Genomic DNA, 16,730 nt, shown 5'->3' with positions numbered 1-16,730 from the left:
ATAGAAACTGGATATATCGGGGCAGCTTTGCCTGATTTCTGTCCTGTCATGACATTAAGCACCCCCCGACCCCGACAGAATAAAATATCAAGTTTCTGTTGTGACAACTGGTACCGCTAGAGCTTTTTAAACTCCAGGCTGTCCTTGTAACACTTCTTACAGAAACTGAACACTGTGTTTTTCCCTCTCATCTTTCTCAGATATGGTTATCTCATTTTGCATCAGATTTGGCAGAACAAATTCAGCCTGTTACAAAGATATGGAATGAAATCTTTACCTAATAAATAATATTTGGCACCAGAAAGTGGGACTTTATTCCAAAATGGTCCAGTAATCTTAGGAGGTACTATCAGCCCTGCCTAGAATATAGCACAATAATCCTATCAGGTGAAAATCCCAATTGATCGATTAGAAGATGATTTGGGTTACTTCTCAAGGAAATACTTTCATTTTCTGAAGAGCCTTGAGCAAAAGTGATGTAGATATTCACTAAAGTGAGCACACCTCTAATTAAAACCTGCAGGTAGCACAAAGCTTTTACAGTGCTACTTCCTCACATGACACAGTTGCTAGTACTTAGTTAATGCTGTTTGCTGTGGCAAAGCCAATTAAAAACAAGCTGATTGTAGGATCTTAAGCAACCACCTTGCATGATCATACCAAAGAACATCCCCACCCTTCCATTCAATCTTCGTTACATCCCATTAAGCAGATTACCAGAATTAATGAGTAAATATTTATCCAAATATGAATTAATGCAGATAGATCAGGGTAATTAAGAGCTTCTTCCTGTAATATCCCGGACAAAGCTTTTTTGTGTGCAAACATAATAAAACCTTCAGATGCAGCTTAATATAGATGCATTTAATATTCTATTGCATATTTTTGTATTAGTTCCAAAATTCCTGTTGAGAGATTTTATAACATCTTGCCCATTGAATCACAGTAGTTTTAAAATTTTCAAGATCCTTTTTTTTTTTTTCTTCTTTTTTTTTTTCCTGTTTGTGGTACATCTATTATAGCAACTGCCTCCAGATGCGTCAAGACTCAATGATATAAAAACAGACGCTTGGCTTTAAATAGTTTTATTTGGTGGAGCAGTGGGTGGAATGGAAGCAGAGTTATCCCGTATATAGGTCATGGGAGATCTGGGTCCTGTTCCCAGTCCCTTCACTGAGTCACCACACTACTTTGGCCAAGCAGAGGAAGAGCGTATGTTCAAACTTGGGTGCCCAAATTGCTATTTCAGGTCCTGATCACTGCATCTCTTGCTACAAGGCAGACAACAGAAGATGTATTACAACCTTCCATCTGTCTCTGGCCTTTGACGTAGGGCAATGGGTAGGAAGGGAACCATGCACTCAGCTGGGCTCCAAATAATCATTTTTTTGCCATTTATTTCCAAACATGCGTAGACTATTTCCCTGTTGTTCTGCACTAGGGCACAAGGAGTGAATTAACACCATCAAGTGCTGTGGCTGCCCAGTGTAGCCTCTGATTGTTGTCCGTGTGCCAGCTTGTAATTCCCTCCTAGGCCCTTCTGCAGGACCCCAACATGTTCTCCCTGGCGGGGAAACCAGCTCACAGGCTGCTTTTCCATGGTATTATCTTTAGATAGATGCAGTCAATGTGGATCACTCATAACCAGGTCCCCTGTGCCTGGGCTATTCCTCCAGTGCTCTCCCAGCGGGCTGCACCCACCCTGACTCTCCCACGTGTCCCTGAGCCTTGCCAACCCCATGCATCCCAGCTATTGTGCCCTACAAATGACACTAGTAGGCTGCAACAAAGCCCTGAAGTTATTGCAGACTCTGAACTGGAGGAAAAAAAGGCAGAAATCACATTTGTTTTTACTGATTAAACACCAGTATAATTTTTCATGGAAAACAATGGATTTGCCCTCATTACAATGCTTTAAGAGCAGGACAAGAATGGTTTGGGGCCAAGTGATCTTTTCTGGAGAAAGGGAGATGGGCTGGAAGATCCATCCATCCCCCAAGATTTACCTATTCTAATTTGTTATGAAGCCGTTTGATGGAAACGTCCTGCAGTGGAAAGCAGATGAGAAGGATTTTGCCTCTTGGTTCGGTAATGTTCAGTAAATCAAATTGGAGCCTTCCACCAAAGAGCTTTTGAGACTCTGGGTCTGTGCCTTTGCTGGCATTTTTAAGGAATATATGGTTCCTGTGGATCGGGATCAACAGGGAACACTTGACAGATGGAAGAATTCATTGCCATTGCTCTGCTTCCAGTTTGAACTCAGGCTTTAATTCCAGTTCAACCCAATATTCAGTCAAAAATCCTTCTCCAGGCCATAGATAATTATCCCAAAGCGTTTTATACATTGCTTTTTCCATGCCAATTCTGCTACTTCCACCATGACTCAGAAAATTTCAGGAGATACAAGAGACTACCCTGACCAGAAAAGTATTTGAATGGTGTATCTTTCATCCTCCTCTTAAATCCCACTTTTGATTGGGTCCTCCTGTGCATAACAAAATTAAAGAAGCTTGGTGTTAATGGGAATTGTGTCTTGTGATGGGTTTTTAGGGAGTATTTTCTGGGGTCTGACAAAGGGCAGAGCTCACTCTGCAATCTTCCTTCAGTGGGGAAGAGTATGTAAGTTCCCACTCATTTGCCTATCTGCCCATTTTTATGAAACTCGTAGGAATTCGATATATTGGAGACCTTTAGCACTTTCTTGAAAGCAATTGAGATTGATGAAAGAGTTTAACAGATGGTGGGAAAGGGCCTGCACGCACACAGGCAAAGAGCAATGACATAAGCCCTTGTTCCCTTAGGAAAACATGGCAAATGTTCTTCTACCAGAATAGAAGTAGATTCTCCTACCACAATAGACTTAGTCTCATCTGAAATGTGCCTCTACCTCCACTGCCCTCCCCATCATTCACTTTGCAAATGACAGTTTCCAAAGTCTGAGCCATGCTATGTCTCTGTGAGCCCATCTTCTGCAAAAAGTTTTGTGAAAGGACTTCTTCTGACCTGTGAAAAATAGTATCTACAAAAAATAATTTTGTTTTGGCTTGAAAAAGACCTTTCTTAACCTGGTTTGTGTAGCAGCTGCCTTTCCTTCAGGATGTAGGGAAAAAAAGCCAGGACACTATTTTTTTAAATTGTAACTGGAAATAAGCACCAGCCTCCACTGCAGACACAGGCAAGTCCCTGCCTCAATGCAAATATAAGAGCGGGGTTCTGCTTGTAGTGAGGGATCTCTCGAGCCCTTCCTTGTCTGGGTAACTGCTGCTTGTGGGGGGACAGGATGGAGGGAACCTTGGGTTGTGGACTTCACCCTTGTGTGGCACCAGCTGTGGGTGCTTCTGTGCCTCTCTCATACCAGCCTGGGTTTCTGACCAAATCTGAAGGATAACAAACACTGGAGCCCACCACCTAAACTGGACTACACCTGTTAACAACCAAGAGCCATGGAGGGATGTAAATCACCATTCTGGGTACTGGCTAGTACACCCCAAAGGATAGATTTTCCTTTTGGATTCTCCTAAAATAGTGATGAAGAAGGGCTTTGCCTCCACTCTTCAGGTGGTCCCATCTGGGGCCCCACACCCTCTTTGCATGCTCCCTGGGAGCTGAAAATTGAATGCGGAGCAGGGCTCCATCCCTCCTTCTGTTCTTACCTCCTCTTTCCTCATCTTGGAGAAAGGAGATAACTATTAAGAGGTTGTATAAGGGGTTCTGGATTCTTGGCCCATTGCATAAATGTCTGCTGAAAGGACAAATTTAGCCCCTAACTTCTAGCAGGGTTTTCCATTAGCAGAAGAGCCAGTGAAGCTCCTATGGCCGTGCTTCTTGAAGGAGAAGTTATGTGTAATTGTCCAGTGCCTAATAAAAGATTGACCTGATGTACGGTTGAGCTTCTCCTCACCTGGCTGTCATGCTTCCATTGGACTTAAAAAAATCAAGTCTAGGCTACCTCTTACATCTTTACATATACCTACAGTGTAGACACTGTCAGCCAGTTAGTTGTCCCTAGAGGGTACTGTTGTATCCTCTTCCTCTGAAGAGGCAAATTAACACTATAATTCATCTTGTCCTGTGGAGGATGTCCAAAACAGATCAGGTGGGTCACACTTTCAGGCACCTCCATAGGAAAGATAAAGGGGGCTTTGGATGAATAATCCTGATTGACCTTGTATTGGTGTTAACGTTGCTCCAAAACGCAGCTAGACCTTCAGAGGACCCTTCCAACCAGCACCTCCATGATGCTATGGCTACCACAGATGAAGGTACTTATGCCTAAAACACCCAGATTGAGATGATTTTTTTCATAAAAAATACCCTTAAAGACCTGGCCAACATCTCTAGAAAGCCTTGTGATGTTCTCTTGATGGGTCTTTGCTAAGCAAAGAGGAACCCTGGCCAAAAAAAAACACACATTCACCACGCAGCATCCCAGATGAAGCAGCTTAGCAGAGTTCTACTGCACACCCTGCAGAAGGCACAGCCCATTAGGGTTGTCCTGTAATTAGGATTTCATCTTTTGTTGAACAACGGGCTGCTTAAAGAGTCTCATTAGCTACGCAAACTGTTAATTGTGCTAAAACTCCTGGAGATGGCATCTTATGCTTGGAGACACATATCCCAGGCCCAAAAGAGAGCTGAATTATGCAGCTGATAAACAGCCTGTGGAAGTATTTGTTAATTCCAGCTGATTTAAAGAAGCATGCTTGCAGATTATTCCACTACAGAGAAAAGACTGACAACACTCAGTGCATCCATAGGTCTGGTGGTCCTGCTATTTAATTTTTTTTAGTTATTTCAGCTTCTCAACGCAGATGCAATAAGTATTCCTTTTGTGTAGCCGAAGTGGAAGCTATTCTGCAGAAAGAGGCACAGATGTGTGCAGGCTGATGCTGACACCGGATGACAGAGCCAGTGCAGATGCTCTGATTGCTAAGTCCAGGCTAAGCAGAGCGGGCAGCCTTTTACTTTTCAGTTGACAAATTCACTTATCCCCAAAAAGCATATTCAGGCAACAAGGAGTCAGCAGGATAAGTCAGTCAGTGATAACTTCATGCAAATTCATGAAAAATAGAATGAACAAGAAAGTCAAAATATTTCATTTTGATATTTTCAGAATAAAATAGATCACATTTGTTTCATTTTAATGTGACAGCTCATTTTGAAATATAGCTGAGAGCGCTCATTTTTAATAAACACTTATTCACCCTTTTCTTAAATTGAAACAATATGTTTCACTTCAATTGAAAGTGATTTTTGTTTCCAACCAGTGTTTCATTTCCATTAAAAATATTTATCAATACTATTTCCAGCAGACCCTAAATACTTTCTTTCAAGTTAATCTAACAAGCAAATAAAGAAGCAGTTCTATATAACCATTTGCAATCTTCTTTCAAAAGAGAATTGGCCCCAGCATATTTCAGTTTATGGATTTGCAGTGAACTTTACTGGCTTCACTGTTTCAGACCCATCTCACGAGCTGTAAAATCAGAGATTAGACTTTACAGAAGTTTCTGTTCTCCTCCTAGATAGCAATAAATGATTCTCAGGTTTGAATAGGAAATTGCAATTAATAAAAGGGAGGTGAAATCAGAGGCAGCATATTTTTCAGTCATAAAATAAATGAACTTTTGCTGTGTTTATATTATATGTATAATACAGCAGGAAGTAAAGATCAAAGCCATGTTTATAGAGAACTTGGCAAGTTGCACACTTGGAGGAAGCAAATGGGTTCACAGGAGGTACTTAAAGAATGAAGTTTGGATTTTTTGCTGGTGTAAATCATCATTTTCCTTTGACATAAGAGAAAAAGTAGTGATTTACATCAGTGCAGGAGCTAGTTCAATGGCTTCAAGGGGGAACAAATGAGGTTAAATATATATATATATATATATATATTTTTTTTTTTTTCATATGGAAAAGTATTTGCCTGGTGTCTCCATTCACAAGTAGTAGAAATAATTCAGAGGAATAGGATCCCCTGATTCCCAGCTTCACTAGCTGCAAGGTATAAGTTGGGAATGAGGTTTGGAGCTGATTCCTGCAAAAGTGCTCAGCCAAGGAGGCAAGTGCCTGGGGCTGCCCCGAGAGCTCAGCCTTCAGCCTGGCATCTCTCCAAACCCCCCACTTCCAAAGGTCTCTGCAGGCTATGAAAACCTCCCAGTGCACACAAATGATGAAAGGGAAACTGAGGCATGGTCAGCTGGGGTTAGTAACCTTGGGTCTTGTAATGAGAGAAGCTCACCACAGACCTGCAGCTCCCTGCCTGAGTTAAACCACAACCTCCTTGCTTGCACAGGACAAAAACCCTTAAGAGAGCTGAGATAAACTCCCCAGCCACCACGCTCAGCCAGAGAGAGCCCGAAGGAAAGAGATGCAAGAATGTGCATCAGCATGGGGAGACCAGACACCTGACTACCACCCCACGGACACCTCAGCATCCGAGACAGCTCTGGTGCTGGTGAATTATCCCTCCAGAGGGCAGGATGGTGCTGAGAAGGCTCAGTGAGGTGTCTAACAGCCCTGAGCTCCAGCTGCTCCTGGGGACAAAGGTGCAGGGCTGGAGGGAGACCCAAAGCTCAGTGGGTCAAAATTAGTCATTTGGTCCCCATGCTCTGTTGCTATTGACTCAACTCGAGCAAGAGGGTTTGAAATATCTGAGAAAAAAGTGCAGAACTAGCTGCAGTGCCTCCCTGCTGGCTGGAGTACGTGGTCCTAGTAGTGTAGTGGGCTGTGGGATGTGCAGGTCCCACCCTGCAGATGGTGTCACAGACCTCCCTGCTTTGTGCAAAGACCATCACCTACATTATAAAGTTATTTTCACACTTTTTCCCTTCTCCCCTGCTTTAGCTACATCACTCCAGAGGGTTAATTTGATGACTGTCGTTATAAGAGGCAGTGATGAAGAGCTCTGGGTTCCCTGCACTTTTTTGGTCCCAAGTAGCTCTGGTGCTGGAGGGGAACATTGCCTTGTGCATCACGTCCCTTCCCCACCGTGTCTGCTCAGCTTTCTCTGCACACTGAGGGCTGCATCCTTCTCACTCAGGCAAACCGGTGCACAGGGGCAGAGCTTGCTAAAACTTTAGAGCACAACCTGGCAGACAGCCCCAAATGAGCACCCATGGCATGGGCATCTTGGCAGGGTCAGGAGCTGAGGGCATGACTCCCACAGGAGGAGGACCCTTTTAGATAAGACCTGGTCCTGGTAGAGGTCCCAACACAACATCAGCATCCTGGAAAGTCAGCAGGACTTATCTTTCAGTCTCTGACATAGTTTTTAGAGGGGTTTAACCTCCCTAATCTCCAACATAATCACAGCAGGGGTGGGAGCCCTGGGCATATGAAAGCAGACCCAGGTGCCCTCCCCAAAACTGTGAGGATGAGAGGCCAGGGCCAGAGACTGCAAGGCTGTTTGGAGACCTCCGTGCTGTAATTACAGCCCGTTTGAAACAGAGCTGCTTCCTGCCTCCCCAGCCCAAACTTCATTAATTAAAGTGCTGAATGCAGAATAAATTCATTAAACCGATTTTTTTCTTTTTTTGTTGCTATTTTATTCATTGGCTGCTTGCTTTGATTGATTATGTGACTCTGATTAATAAATATTGAACGAGCGTTAATTAATTGAATTAATTCATTGCTGTTTCTCCACCTATCCATTACCTATCCCTCACCATGTGTGAGTTATGTCCTGAAAGGTGTCCCAAGGATCAGGTCCTCAGGGCTCTGCCACAGAGCTGGGCTGGGGACAGGATCACTTACCAAAAGGCAGGACGAAGAAGAAGGGGAACCAGCAGAGGATGAAAACGCCCACCACGATGGCGAGAGTCTTGGCCGCCTTTTTCTCACGGGAGAACTTGAGGAGCCGCACGGAGAGGGAGCTCCTGAAGTTGTGCCCCTTGCTCCGGGTGCTGGAGAGAGGCTCCTCCAGCACGCTGCGGCAGTGGATGCGCAGCACCACCTCCATGGATTTATTCCTCTCCTTCTTGACCCCCGCCTCCAAGCTCCGGGTTGTCCGCCTGGCCACCACGTAGATCCTGAAGTACATCACCAGGATGACCATGAGAGGCAGGTAGAAGGAGAAAAGGGAGGAGAAGAGGGCATAGCCTGGCTCTTCTGTGATGCTACAGATGCTCTCGTCCGGTGGTGGCGGCTCCTTCCAGCCTAGCAGCGGCCCGATGGAGATGACCATGGAGGAGAGCCACACCACCACGAGGATGACCCCCGCCTTCCTCTCCGTCATGATGGTGGGGTACTTGAGTGAGTACTTGACCCCGATGTACCTGTCCACGGAGATGATGCAGAGGCTCATGATGGAGGCGGAGCAGCACAGCACGTCCACCGCTGCCCAGATGTTGCAGAAGATGCGGCCGAACACCCAGAAACCCAGCACCTCCAGGGTGGCCGAGAAGGGCAGCACGGTGGTGCTGAGCAGCAGGTCGGCGATGGCCAGGTTGACGATGAAGTAGTTGGTGACCGTCTGCAGGTGCCGGTTGCAAGCCACCGAGAGGATGACCAGGATGTTCCCCACGATGGCCGAGAGGATGAAGGCGGCCAGGAAGACCCCGACGCCCACCGCCTGCACGTCCAAGGCGAAAGGCAGCGTGGTGCCGTTGCCCTGGGGGGGGTCCTCGCCTTGCAGCCCCCAGGACCGGTTGGCACCGCTCTGGCTGCCCTGCCCCGTCCTGTTCCCACTCAAGCTGCCATTGCTCAGCTCAGCGAAAGTCATTGTAGAAAAGGTCCGGGCTCCATGGAGGGCGAGGAGAAAGCGATGCCGAGGCGCAGCCCCCCCGGCATGATCCCCAAAGCCCCCTCCAAGACTCGCTCAACCCCCCCAGCCCAAAAAAAAAAAAAAAAAAAAAAAAAAAAGAAACACCAAAAAAAAACAACAAACAAACAAATTTTGGGGCAAAGCTCAGCCTCCCCTCCAAGGCGGGATGCTGGAGGGATGGAGGCTCAGCTCCGAGCCCCCAGCCCTCTTCAAGCCGGGTGGCAGCGCTGCCCCCCTCCCCGGCGGAGCCCTCCGGGGGGGGCAGCGAGGACGGGGCCCCCCCGCTGCCCTCGCATGCTCCGGGGCTGCGCTGGGCGAGCGGGCGGCAGCGCTCGGCGGCTCCGTTCGCCTCCCCGGGAGGGCTCCGGGAGGGGCGAGGGGAGGGCTGGAGGGGTAAGGGGTGGGCCGGCCCGGGGGTGTCAGGTGGAGGAGGAGGAGGAGGAGGAGGAAGAGGAGGAGGAGGAGGAAGAGGAGGAGGAGGGGACGGGACGAAGCGAGCCCTGGGGCAGGGCGAAGCCGGCTGCAGAGCCGGGAGCTTGCAGAGGACGGAGGGGGGAGGAGAGACGTTTTTTTTTTTTTTGGGGGGGGGCAGGGACAAACTCGGGAGTATCGGGCACCCCCTGGGGGGTGCAGGCAGCACTTGGGGGGCAGGCACCCCAGGGAGGGGGGCAGGCACCCGGGGGTCCCCGTCCCGCCGCCCGCCGCCGCCAGGGAGCAGCAGAACGCAGGGTTTGCCCGGCGGAGCGGTGGGTGCCCCCCCGGGGGTCCTTTTTTTTTGGAGGGGGGGGAAGTTTGGGGGGTTTGGGGGAAAGGAAGGACTGAACCTTCTCGCTGGAGACCCTCAGCCGCAGCCCCCGGCTTCTACGCCTCACCAGGAGGCTGCCCTGCAGGGCTGGAGGGTGTCCCCTCTGCCTCCCCATCCCCAGCATCCCACTAGGAGGCTGCCCTGCAGGGCTGGTGGGTCTCCCCAGACCCAGCATCCAACCGAGAGTCTGTCCTGCAGGGTTTGCAGCCCCCCTTCAGCTTCAGCATCCCACCGAGAGACTGCCCTGCAAGACTGGAGAGCCCCTTTCGTGCCCACCAGCCTTGCAGGGCTTCCAGTGAGCATCCTTGCCGTGGCAACCCCGGGCTTCCCATCCCTCATCCCAGCACCCTGCCCGCTTTGTGAGCATGGGGTGCCCCTTGCCAGTCCCTCGGAAAAGCAGAAGGGACGATCAGTGCCTGGTGTTCAGCAACAACGTGTGATCGGCAGCTCCCTGGCTGCAACTTAACCCTCTTGCAAGACTTCGGAACGGCAGCGTGTGATTAAAACATATAGGCACATATTTCTGGGTTATTTAAACCTTTATTTTATTATTATTTTTTTTCTTTTTCCCACTGATAAAGACAGATCCTGTTTACACTGATTTCCTCCCCGTGACCCCGCTCTTCTGCCTCCATACGTTGCGATGGGGACTGACCCCAGGGCTGAATAGGGGATCAGCTGCTTTCTACTGTACACAGGAAATATTTCCTTGGAGTGTGTTTATCCATGAGTTTTCAACTTTACTTTCTTAACAAAAAGAAAAAAAAGGCTTTAAAGGGCAGTCCAAGTACACGCTGAGATGATTTAACTATTGCTCTAACAGACCAGGGGAGGTATTAATTCAGTGGGTATGAGAGTGAACAAAAAAAAATAAATAAAAATAATACTGCATATATTCTCTTATTTTCTTTGACAATCATTGCAGGAAATGACACATTTTTGATCTTCCTCATTTCTTCCATGCACTTTTGTGTCCCTTAAGATTTCACCCTTCTTCCTAGAGCTGGGTTTTTGACCCTGCTGGGAACATGCAAAGTAAAAGAACTGGAAAGTACAAGCAATTGGGAACAATTACTGTACAAGGAGAATGTTCAGAAGGATGGTTTTGGTGTTTGCTTTAAAAAGAAAAAAAAAAAAAGATTAAAAAAAAAATAAAATTAAAAAAAGAAGAGCCCAAATACCCAGCACTCGAGGTCAAATTACTCATTTTCCTTATGTTTTGACGAAAACATGTCAAACAGCAAAATGAAGTATTGTTTCTTACTGGGGTGCTAAACTCAGCATGGGATGATCTCAACCCATGGAATTTTGATGCCGTATCTCTGTGGCTACACAGATTGATGTCTAGATAAATATATCTCCTCTAATCTCTGTGGCATACAGAGATAAAGAAAATGTGCATTTCTCTGAAGTTAAGATTGGACTTCTCATGTAAAGCAGGACTTAAACCACCTATTTCATTAACAAAGAAAGTTTTTTCCCGGATGACCGGACAGAAAATGCTATTAGGATGATGATTTCATCTGCCCTGCATCTTGTACTCCTGGGTGAGTTGTGCTCTTTTCCTGCTTCTGCTGCTTTTGGGCAGCCAAAGACAACTTGCCCACGTTGCTGAGAGCCTGGAGCTGGCCAGGACCACAGGGTTTGAAGGGGATGCAGGGAGGGGAAGGCTGAGGTGAAGCAGTGCTTTTTGGTCAGGATATGTGGAGCCACCTCGTGTGCTGTTTGGGGATAAGCCCCAGCCATGCCCAAAGCCTCTGGGGTTGCTGATTTCTTTCTCTCCCAGGAAGGGAGAGCACGTTGTGCGCCATCACTGCAGCTCAGCTAACGAGCATCAACTCATTAAGATCCAGTTACCTCATTCCTTTCCATCTGTCTCGTTTCAGCCTAAGATGGGGCTATTAGAGTTAACTTACGCTAATGAGGAACAGGTTTATGATGACGCACTCAAACCCAAATCAGTGTCCGCGTAGGACTGCACGGAGGGACTGAAATGCCCAAAGTGAAAAGGTACTGACCTTCAAGACCATAGGGCCAGGACAATCTGATGGGTTGGAGCTGAAGGAGGTGCAGCTCTTTCCTCCCTCTTTTTTGCCCTCCAGCTGGGGCCAAGCTTACCCTAGGACTTACACCCCAAGCTTAACCTAGGCACATATAGCTCCGTGTAGTGGTGTGCGCAGGGCTTTTTATGTAATAGACAGACATCCCAACCCCATGAACCTGAGGTAGTGTTCATCACAGTAACCCTTATGCCTGAGTCTTGAAAAGGAAAGGTGATTTGTCAGTGCTAGAGACCGTAGCTTAAAGCATTTGGTCCACATTTGTGTGTCGTCCAGATTTACACAGGCAGAGCCATGCCCTTGGTGAACCTTTTCTCTGCAAAGGGAGGTCAGCTGCGGTGCTGCTGCCTGCAGCATCTCCTGGGTTCAGAGCTGGGAGAGAGGGATCCTGTTCGCATTGTGCTGAAGTGATGGTATTCAGGTGATTGTGAAGATGAATTTGCCTTGCCATGGCTGGCAATTCAATGTTCCTTTGGGAAATGGGGGCTGGTCTTTGTTGTGTGTCCCTCTGAGTCTGTGTCCAGCTGGAGGCTGGTTAGCTCTGCTGGCTTCTCTGTCCATCTGACCCCAGCTCTGCAAACGTAATAAAAAATGGGCTAGAAGTGATTGTGAGCAATGATTCAAACTTGTACTGCTGTCTTGTTTAAAAGGAAAAAAAATAATCCTAAAATTCACAGCTCGTCTCTCGCGGCATTGCTGCAATTTTATTTAAGCACGGTAAAAATCAGGCTACACCTTGAATGTTTATGTCTTAATTAATGAGGCGAGGAGGATAAGGAGAGGAAATAGCTTTTATTAGCTGTCTGATAAAGGTAGAGAAGAGAAAATCAGACAACCCTTTGTGACACCTACCTGAAATTGCCCAGACGTGTATCATGCTGTCCCATTCCTCTTGCCTTCCCTGTTCCCTGAACCATCCTGACCAGGGTCACATCAACACCATTCCCATATTTACTGCATTTGCTGGTGTTCTTCTGTGTCTCTGTGAATGCCTCTGTTTTGTTGCTGTTGCTTGTTTGCTTTGTGTGTGTGTGTTTGTGTGGTTTATTTTTACACTTTTGCTTTTCTTCTGCAGTTCTGGTGGCCATCAGTGGTCCCCAGACCACAGGTGGGAGGGACAATGGCTCATGCCCCCATACTGGAGATGGATCTCCTTCTTCCAAATCCACCCCTCACTGTGGCTTTCTCCTACTGCAGTGCCCCTTAATGCCTCCCTATCCTCTTCATTAGAGCCTCCCCCAGTCTTCCCTAAACTTTCTTTGCTGCTATTTCGAGTCTTGCTGCCAGCTGACATGGAGAGTGATTTATTATCTTCCTCTTCTGGGTTCTAATTTAACTTTTGGGCAACTGAATAGAAAAAGGTAAAATAAAGGGAAAAATAGGAAAAAAAAAAAAAAAAAAAAAAAGGAAAGGAAAAGGGTAACCAAGCACATTAACTCCTTTTTTTCTGGTCACCCACTTAGTGCAATGAGGATGCTTGTACTGAGCTTGGCTGTAGTGGATGGTGAAGACCCTCAGAGGCAAAAATGACTTTGGCTTCTTGGGGTGCAAAGGCAATCCTTCACCCCAAATCTCAGACACAGCCTAATACAGTGGACAGAAGCCAAGGGAAGAGGCCAGGCTGTTCGGTGTCAGGAGAAAAGCTCTGAATGCCATGCTAAGGCAGGTAGGATGGGTAGATAGGACAAGCAGATGAGTGTGGTTTAAAAGGTTGGTCTGAAATGTTTGTTATTTCAGTGGAAATGTTGATGTGTTCAAAATGAAGCATTCCTCGGGGATGTTCTCTTTTGTCTTTTGCTCTTTTAAGAGACATATAATAAAACTCTTTAATACCGAGAAGAACATTTCAGATTTGCATTTCAAAACATTTTTTAAGGGGGGGAAGAAATGAACAAAATGTAAGGCCAATTACTTCAGAGATTGCCAACAGAAGTTAAAATTAACAGAACAATTGCTAATGACCAGTTTTAAAAGAACAGTTGTTGATGTATAGGAATAAAATAAATAATAACATAAAGATAAATCAAAGAAGAACTAAATATATAAATAAAAATGCTTCAAAAGGTCAAAATTGCAAAGTAAGGTTTCTCTGTTATGACAGAAAAATATTTTTGTTGGCAGTTTGTTTCTCTTTGAGATATTTCCCTTCCCCCAAACGTTGGCATTTGTTTGCCATTGCTTTAGTTTTTTTTTCCAAGCAGTGAGAATTTCAGACCTTCAGCTGCCTCACATGGCAGGTATGGTAAAAAACCCAAACCTAAGCCCCCCTGGTTTGCAGAAGTCTGCCTCCCATGGCTGACCTTTGCTTATAAATAAAAGTCCTGAGAAGCAGCTTTTTAAAAAGGATGCCAAAATAGGACTTGGCCCACATGTGGAAATTTTCTTGATGTTATTCCATCCCAGCAAACACTAGATAACCATAAGAATTAGGAAAGTCCTTGTCCCAGCAGCTGCTCTTAAAGTAAATGTGGAATACAGAAGATGTATGGAGGAATGGGGATTTGGGGAGGATTAGGAGGAGAGAAGTGTTAGCAAAGAGGATCCAAGGTGTTGGCTTGAGGACTTCCCTGTGGCAATCACGAGCAGGGGACACTTGTGTGTGGGTCCTTCTGGGCATGAAGAGCACACGGTGTCTAACATGTGAAGGCGCCTCGGAGCCTCGTCCTGCCACAGACCTGTCCGTGCATCCACCTGGGCACGAGGGCACAGAAAGGATGTGGCCAAGGGGACAGCAGGGATGGGGAAGGGGGAAGAAAGTGTGAAAGAGAGAAGAAGCTGGGGCAGAGGGTGGCACGGGATGGTTGTAGTGTTGCTCTGTCAGCAGATGGCTGAGCTGACCTTTGTGTGCTAGTCCAGGCCAGGGCTATGCTTTGGAAAGAAGATAGTAATCTTGATTTTATTAAAGCCCCAAACCTCTCGGCAAATAAGTTTGCATGATGAATGTATATTAATATAAATAAAAATAATAATAAAAACATATTTTATCTATAAATTCAAGTTACATTGCCATTTTCCCAGTAGCTTTTTTGCTTTATTAAGTGAACACAAAGACCTCTCAGGCTTCCACCCTTTAATTTAGCACAAGTAAATACAAACAAATACAAATACATGGCATGAAAATGACTGGCAGAGGCTCAGGCTAAAATTAAACACCACAAACTGGGTTCTGCTCCTCAGCTTTGCCTTCAGGAAAGAATAACCAGAATTGCTTTGGCAGCTAATTTGTGACAGAAAAAAAAAAAAAAAAAAAAACACATAAAAATCTCTGGGTTCAATACGCGTGTGTTTATTATTATTTTTGAATGTCACCTAAAGTATTAGAGAATGAGGAATAAACATTGGGCTCATTTATTTCTGTGGTATTAATCAGGTTCACAGCCTGCTCCTGGAAAATAAGTTCTCTTGCATTGATATCTTCAGTCACCAGCTTTGCTTGTTTCTTGCCATTTAGGTCCCATTTCATGGGCTGTTTTTTCTTTGGTTTTCTTTATATTTAAACTCCATACCTATGACAGAAGTCAATATTTAAACAGTGAAAGTTGAGCTTGTACTTAGATAAAAACACATGGAAGTCTCATCTCCATGAAATGATTGCAAAGCAAAGGGGGTGGAGGAAAAGAAAGCAATGCATCATTCCTTTCCCAGTTTTTAATACCAAAACAAGTGGCAATGTCTAATGGAGGCTTGTTCCCATGGCCTCTCTCAGCATGAGTAAGGGCATTCACTAGCAATCAGGGAACAAATTCTGACATCTTTCCTCCCACCAAAATAAAGGCACCATCCTGTTTTACATCTTCGGAGAAATCTGGCCCAACATGCCAATGTGCTGTCCAGCTGGCTTTCCCCTTCATCCAGCACAAACAAAACCCCTCACGGCAGAGGTTTGTCTTGCCAGTTCTGGTGACACGCAACACCAGCCAGCCCAGGCTCTGCTTGCTCATGGATTGCTTCTTCTCTTGTTGTGGCCATTTTGGGATCTCTGGTGCTACCTGGAGGGGTGAAAAGGCTGGGCTGAGCCTGGCCACGTCTGTGCTTCAAAATCTCAAAATATTGAGTTTGTAGCATGGGTAAATGGAGTCGGAGAGAGTTACATCTCTCCTGTATGCTTCTTTTTTTCCTTTTGTTAAAATGTAACCCATCATGAAGTGGAAACCTATGGCAGCAAGAGGAAGATGCCTCCTTATCCCTGTGCCAACACCCCGTTGATCAGTTCAACCTGCCCTGGCCCCACATGAAAGGTAAGAAACACATTTCTGGGGCTTTTTGCTTACGTGGCTCATCTTTGTTCCTGCCAATCCCCCAGTCAAACCAAAGAAGAGTGTTCCCATGAGTGATGCCAACCCAACAGTTTCCAAACCTGGGAATATCATCTTCAATAAGGAGATCACACCTGTACAAACACAGAAAGTTATTAAAAGAAGAGCATAATATCCCTAGCTGCTGGTCAAAATATTACAACTTGATGCAACCTACAGAGTTAAAAGTGGTGATGAATTTCACAACAGGCATAGCAATGGGCATGCAAAAGCATTATTCAGATGTTTGCTTTTCACATGGCACGTGTACAATAGGCTTGGTCTCTCCCCTCTGGCTCTAAAACTACTGCATGACTGCATTCTGATTTAGAGGCCAGAAGGGAACATCGCCTTTATCTTGGCTAGCAGAAGTGAGAAAACACTGCTGATAGCTCTGTCGTCTGGAGGTGAACTAGGTCAGAGTAGCCCCATTAAGAGAGGTTTTGCTAAAGGAATAACCTTAGTGACCCAGCTGGGCTATTTGGATGGCAGCATCGGTTTCTTATTAGTTGTTTCCAAGTGTTTCTGTGGTCTTTGTTGCTGCAGTCAGGGATCTTGGCTTCCCAGGACAGGGCTTTCTGCTACCAGGCAGAGCTGGGGAGAAGAATGGGTAGTGCTAGATAGAAATATGCCTGGTACTCCAAAGCTTGAAATAGCGACTGCTTCAGGAGCCAGTGACCATTTCCATTACATAGTGACCAATATCCATTACCAGGTGAATGCCCATCCAAGATTATAACATGTGTGTTACAACTTAAGAGATGCCTTTAATCAGGTTTCCATGTTGTTCACTGTATGGGTGTCTC

General features: G+C 46.0%; 1 protein-coding gene across 1 annotated transcript in view; it reads right to left on the bottom strand.

Moving 5' to 3' along the window:
* Positions 1-8,722, bottom strand: part of ADRA1D (adrenoceptor alpha 1D) — a gene marked incomplete at both ends in the record, with an annotated part of 39,854 nt that extends 31,132 nt beyond the window's left edge. Inside the window, one exon of the mRNA XM_084285665.1 lies at positions 7,756-8,722. Coding sequence (XP_084141791.1) covers positions 7,756-8,722 — 967 coding nt within the window. The remainder of the gene's footprint in view (positions 1-7,755) is intronic.
* Between the last annotated feature and the right edge of the window lie 8,008 nt (positions 8,723-16,730).

The sequence above is a fragment of the Netta rufina genome (assembly GCF_964035555.1).
Source record: "Netta rufina genome assembly, chromosome: 4".
NCBI lineage: Eukaryota > Metazoa > Chordata > Aves > Anseriformes > Anatidae > Netta > Netta rufina.
The sequence above is the reverse complement of the archived record's forward strand: the minus strand, read 5'-3'. Positions and strand labels throughout refer to the sequence as shown.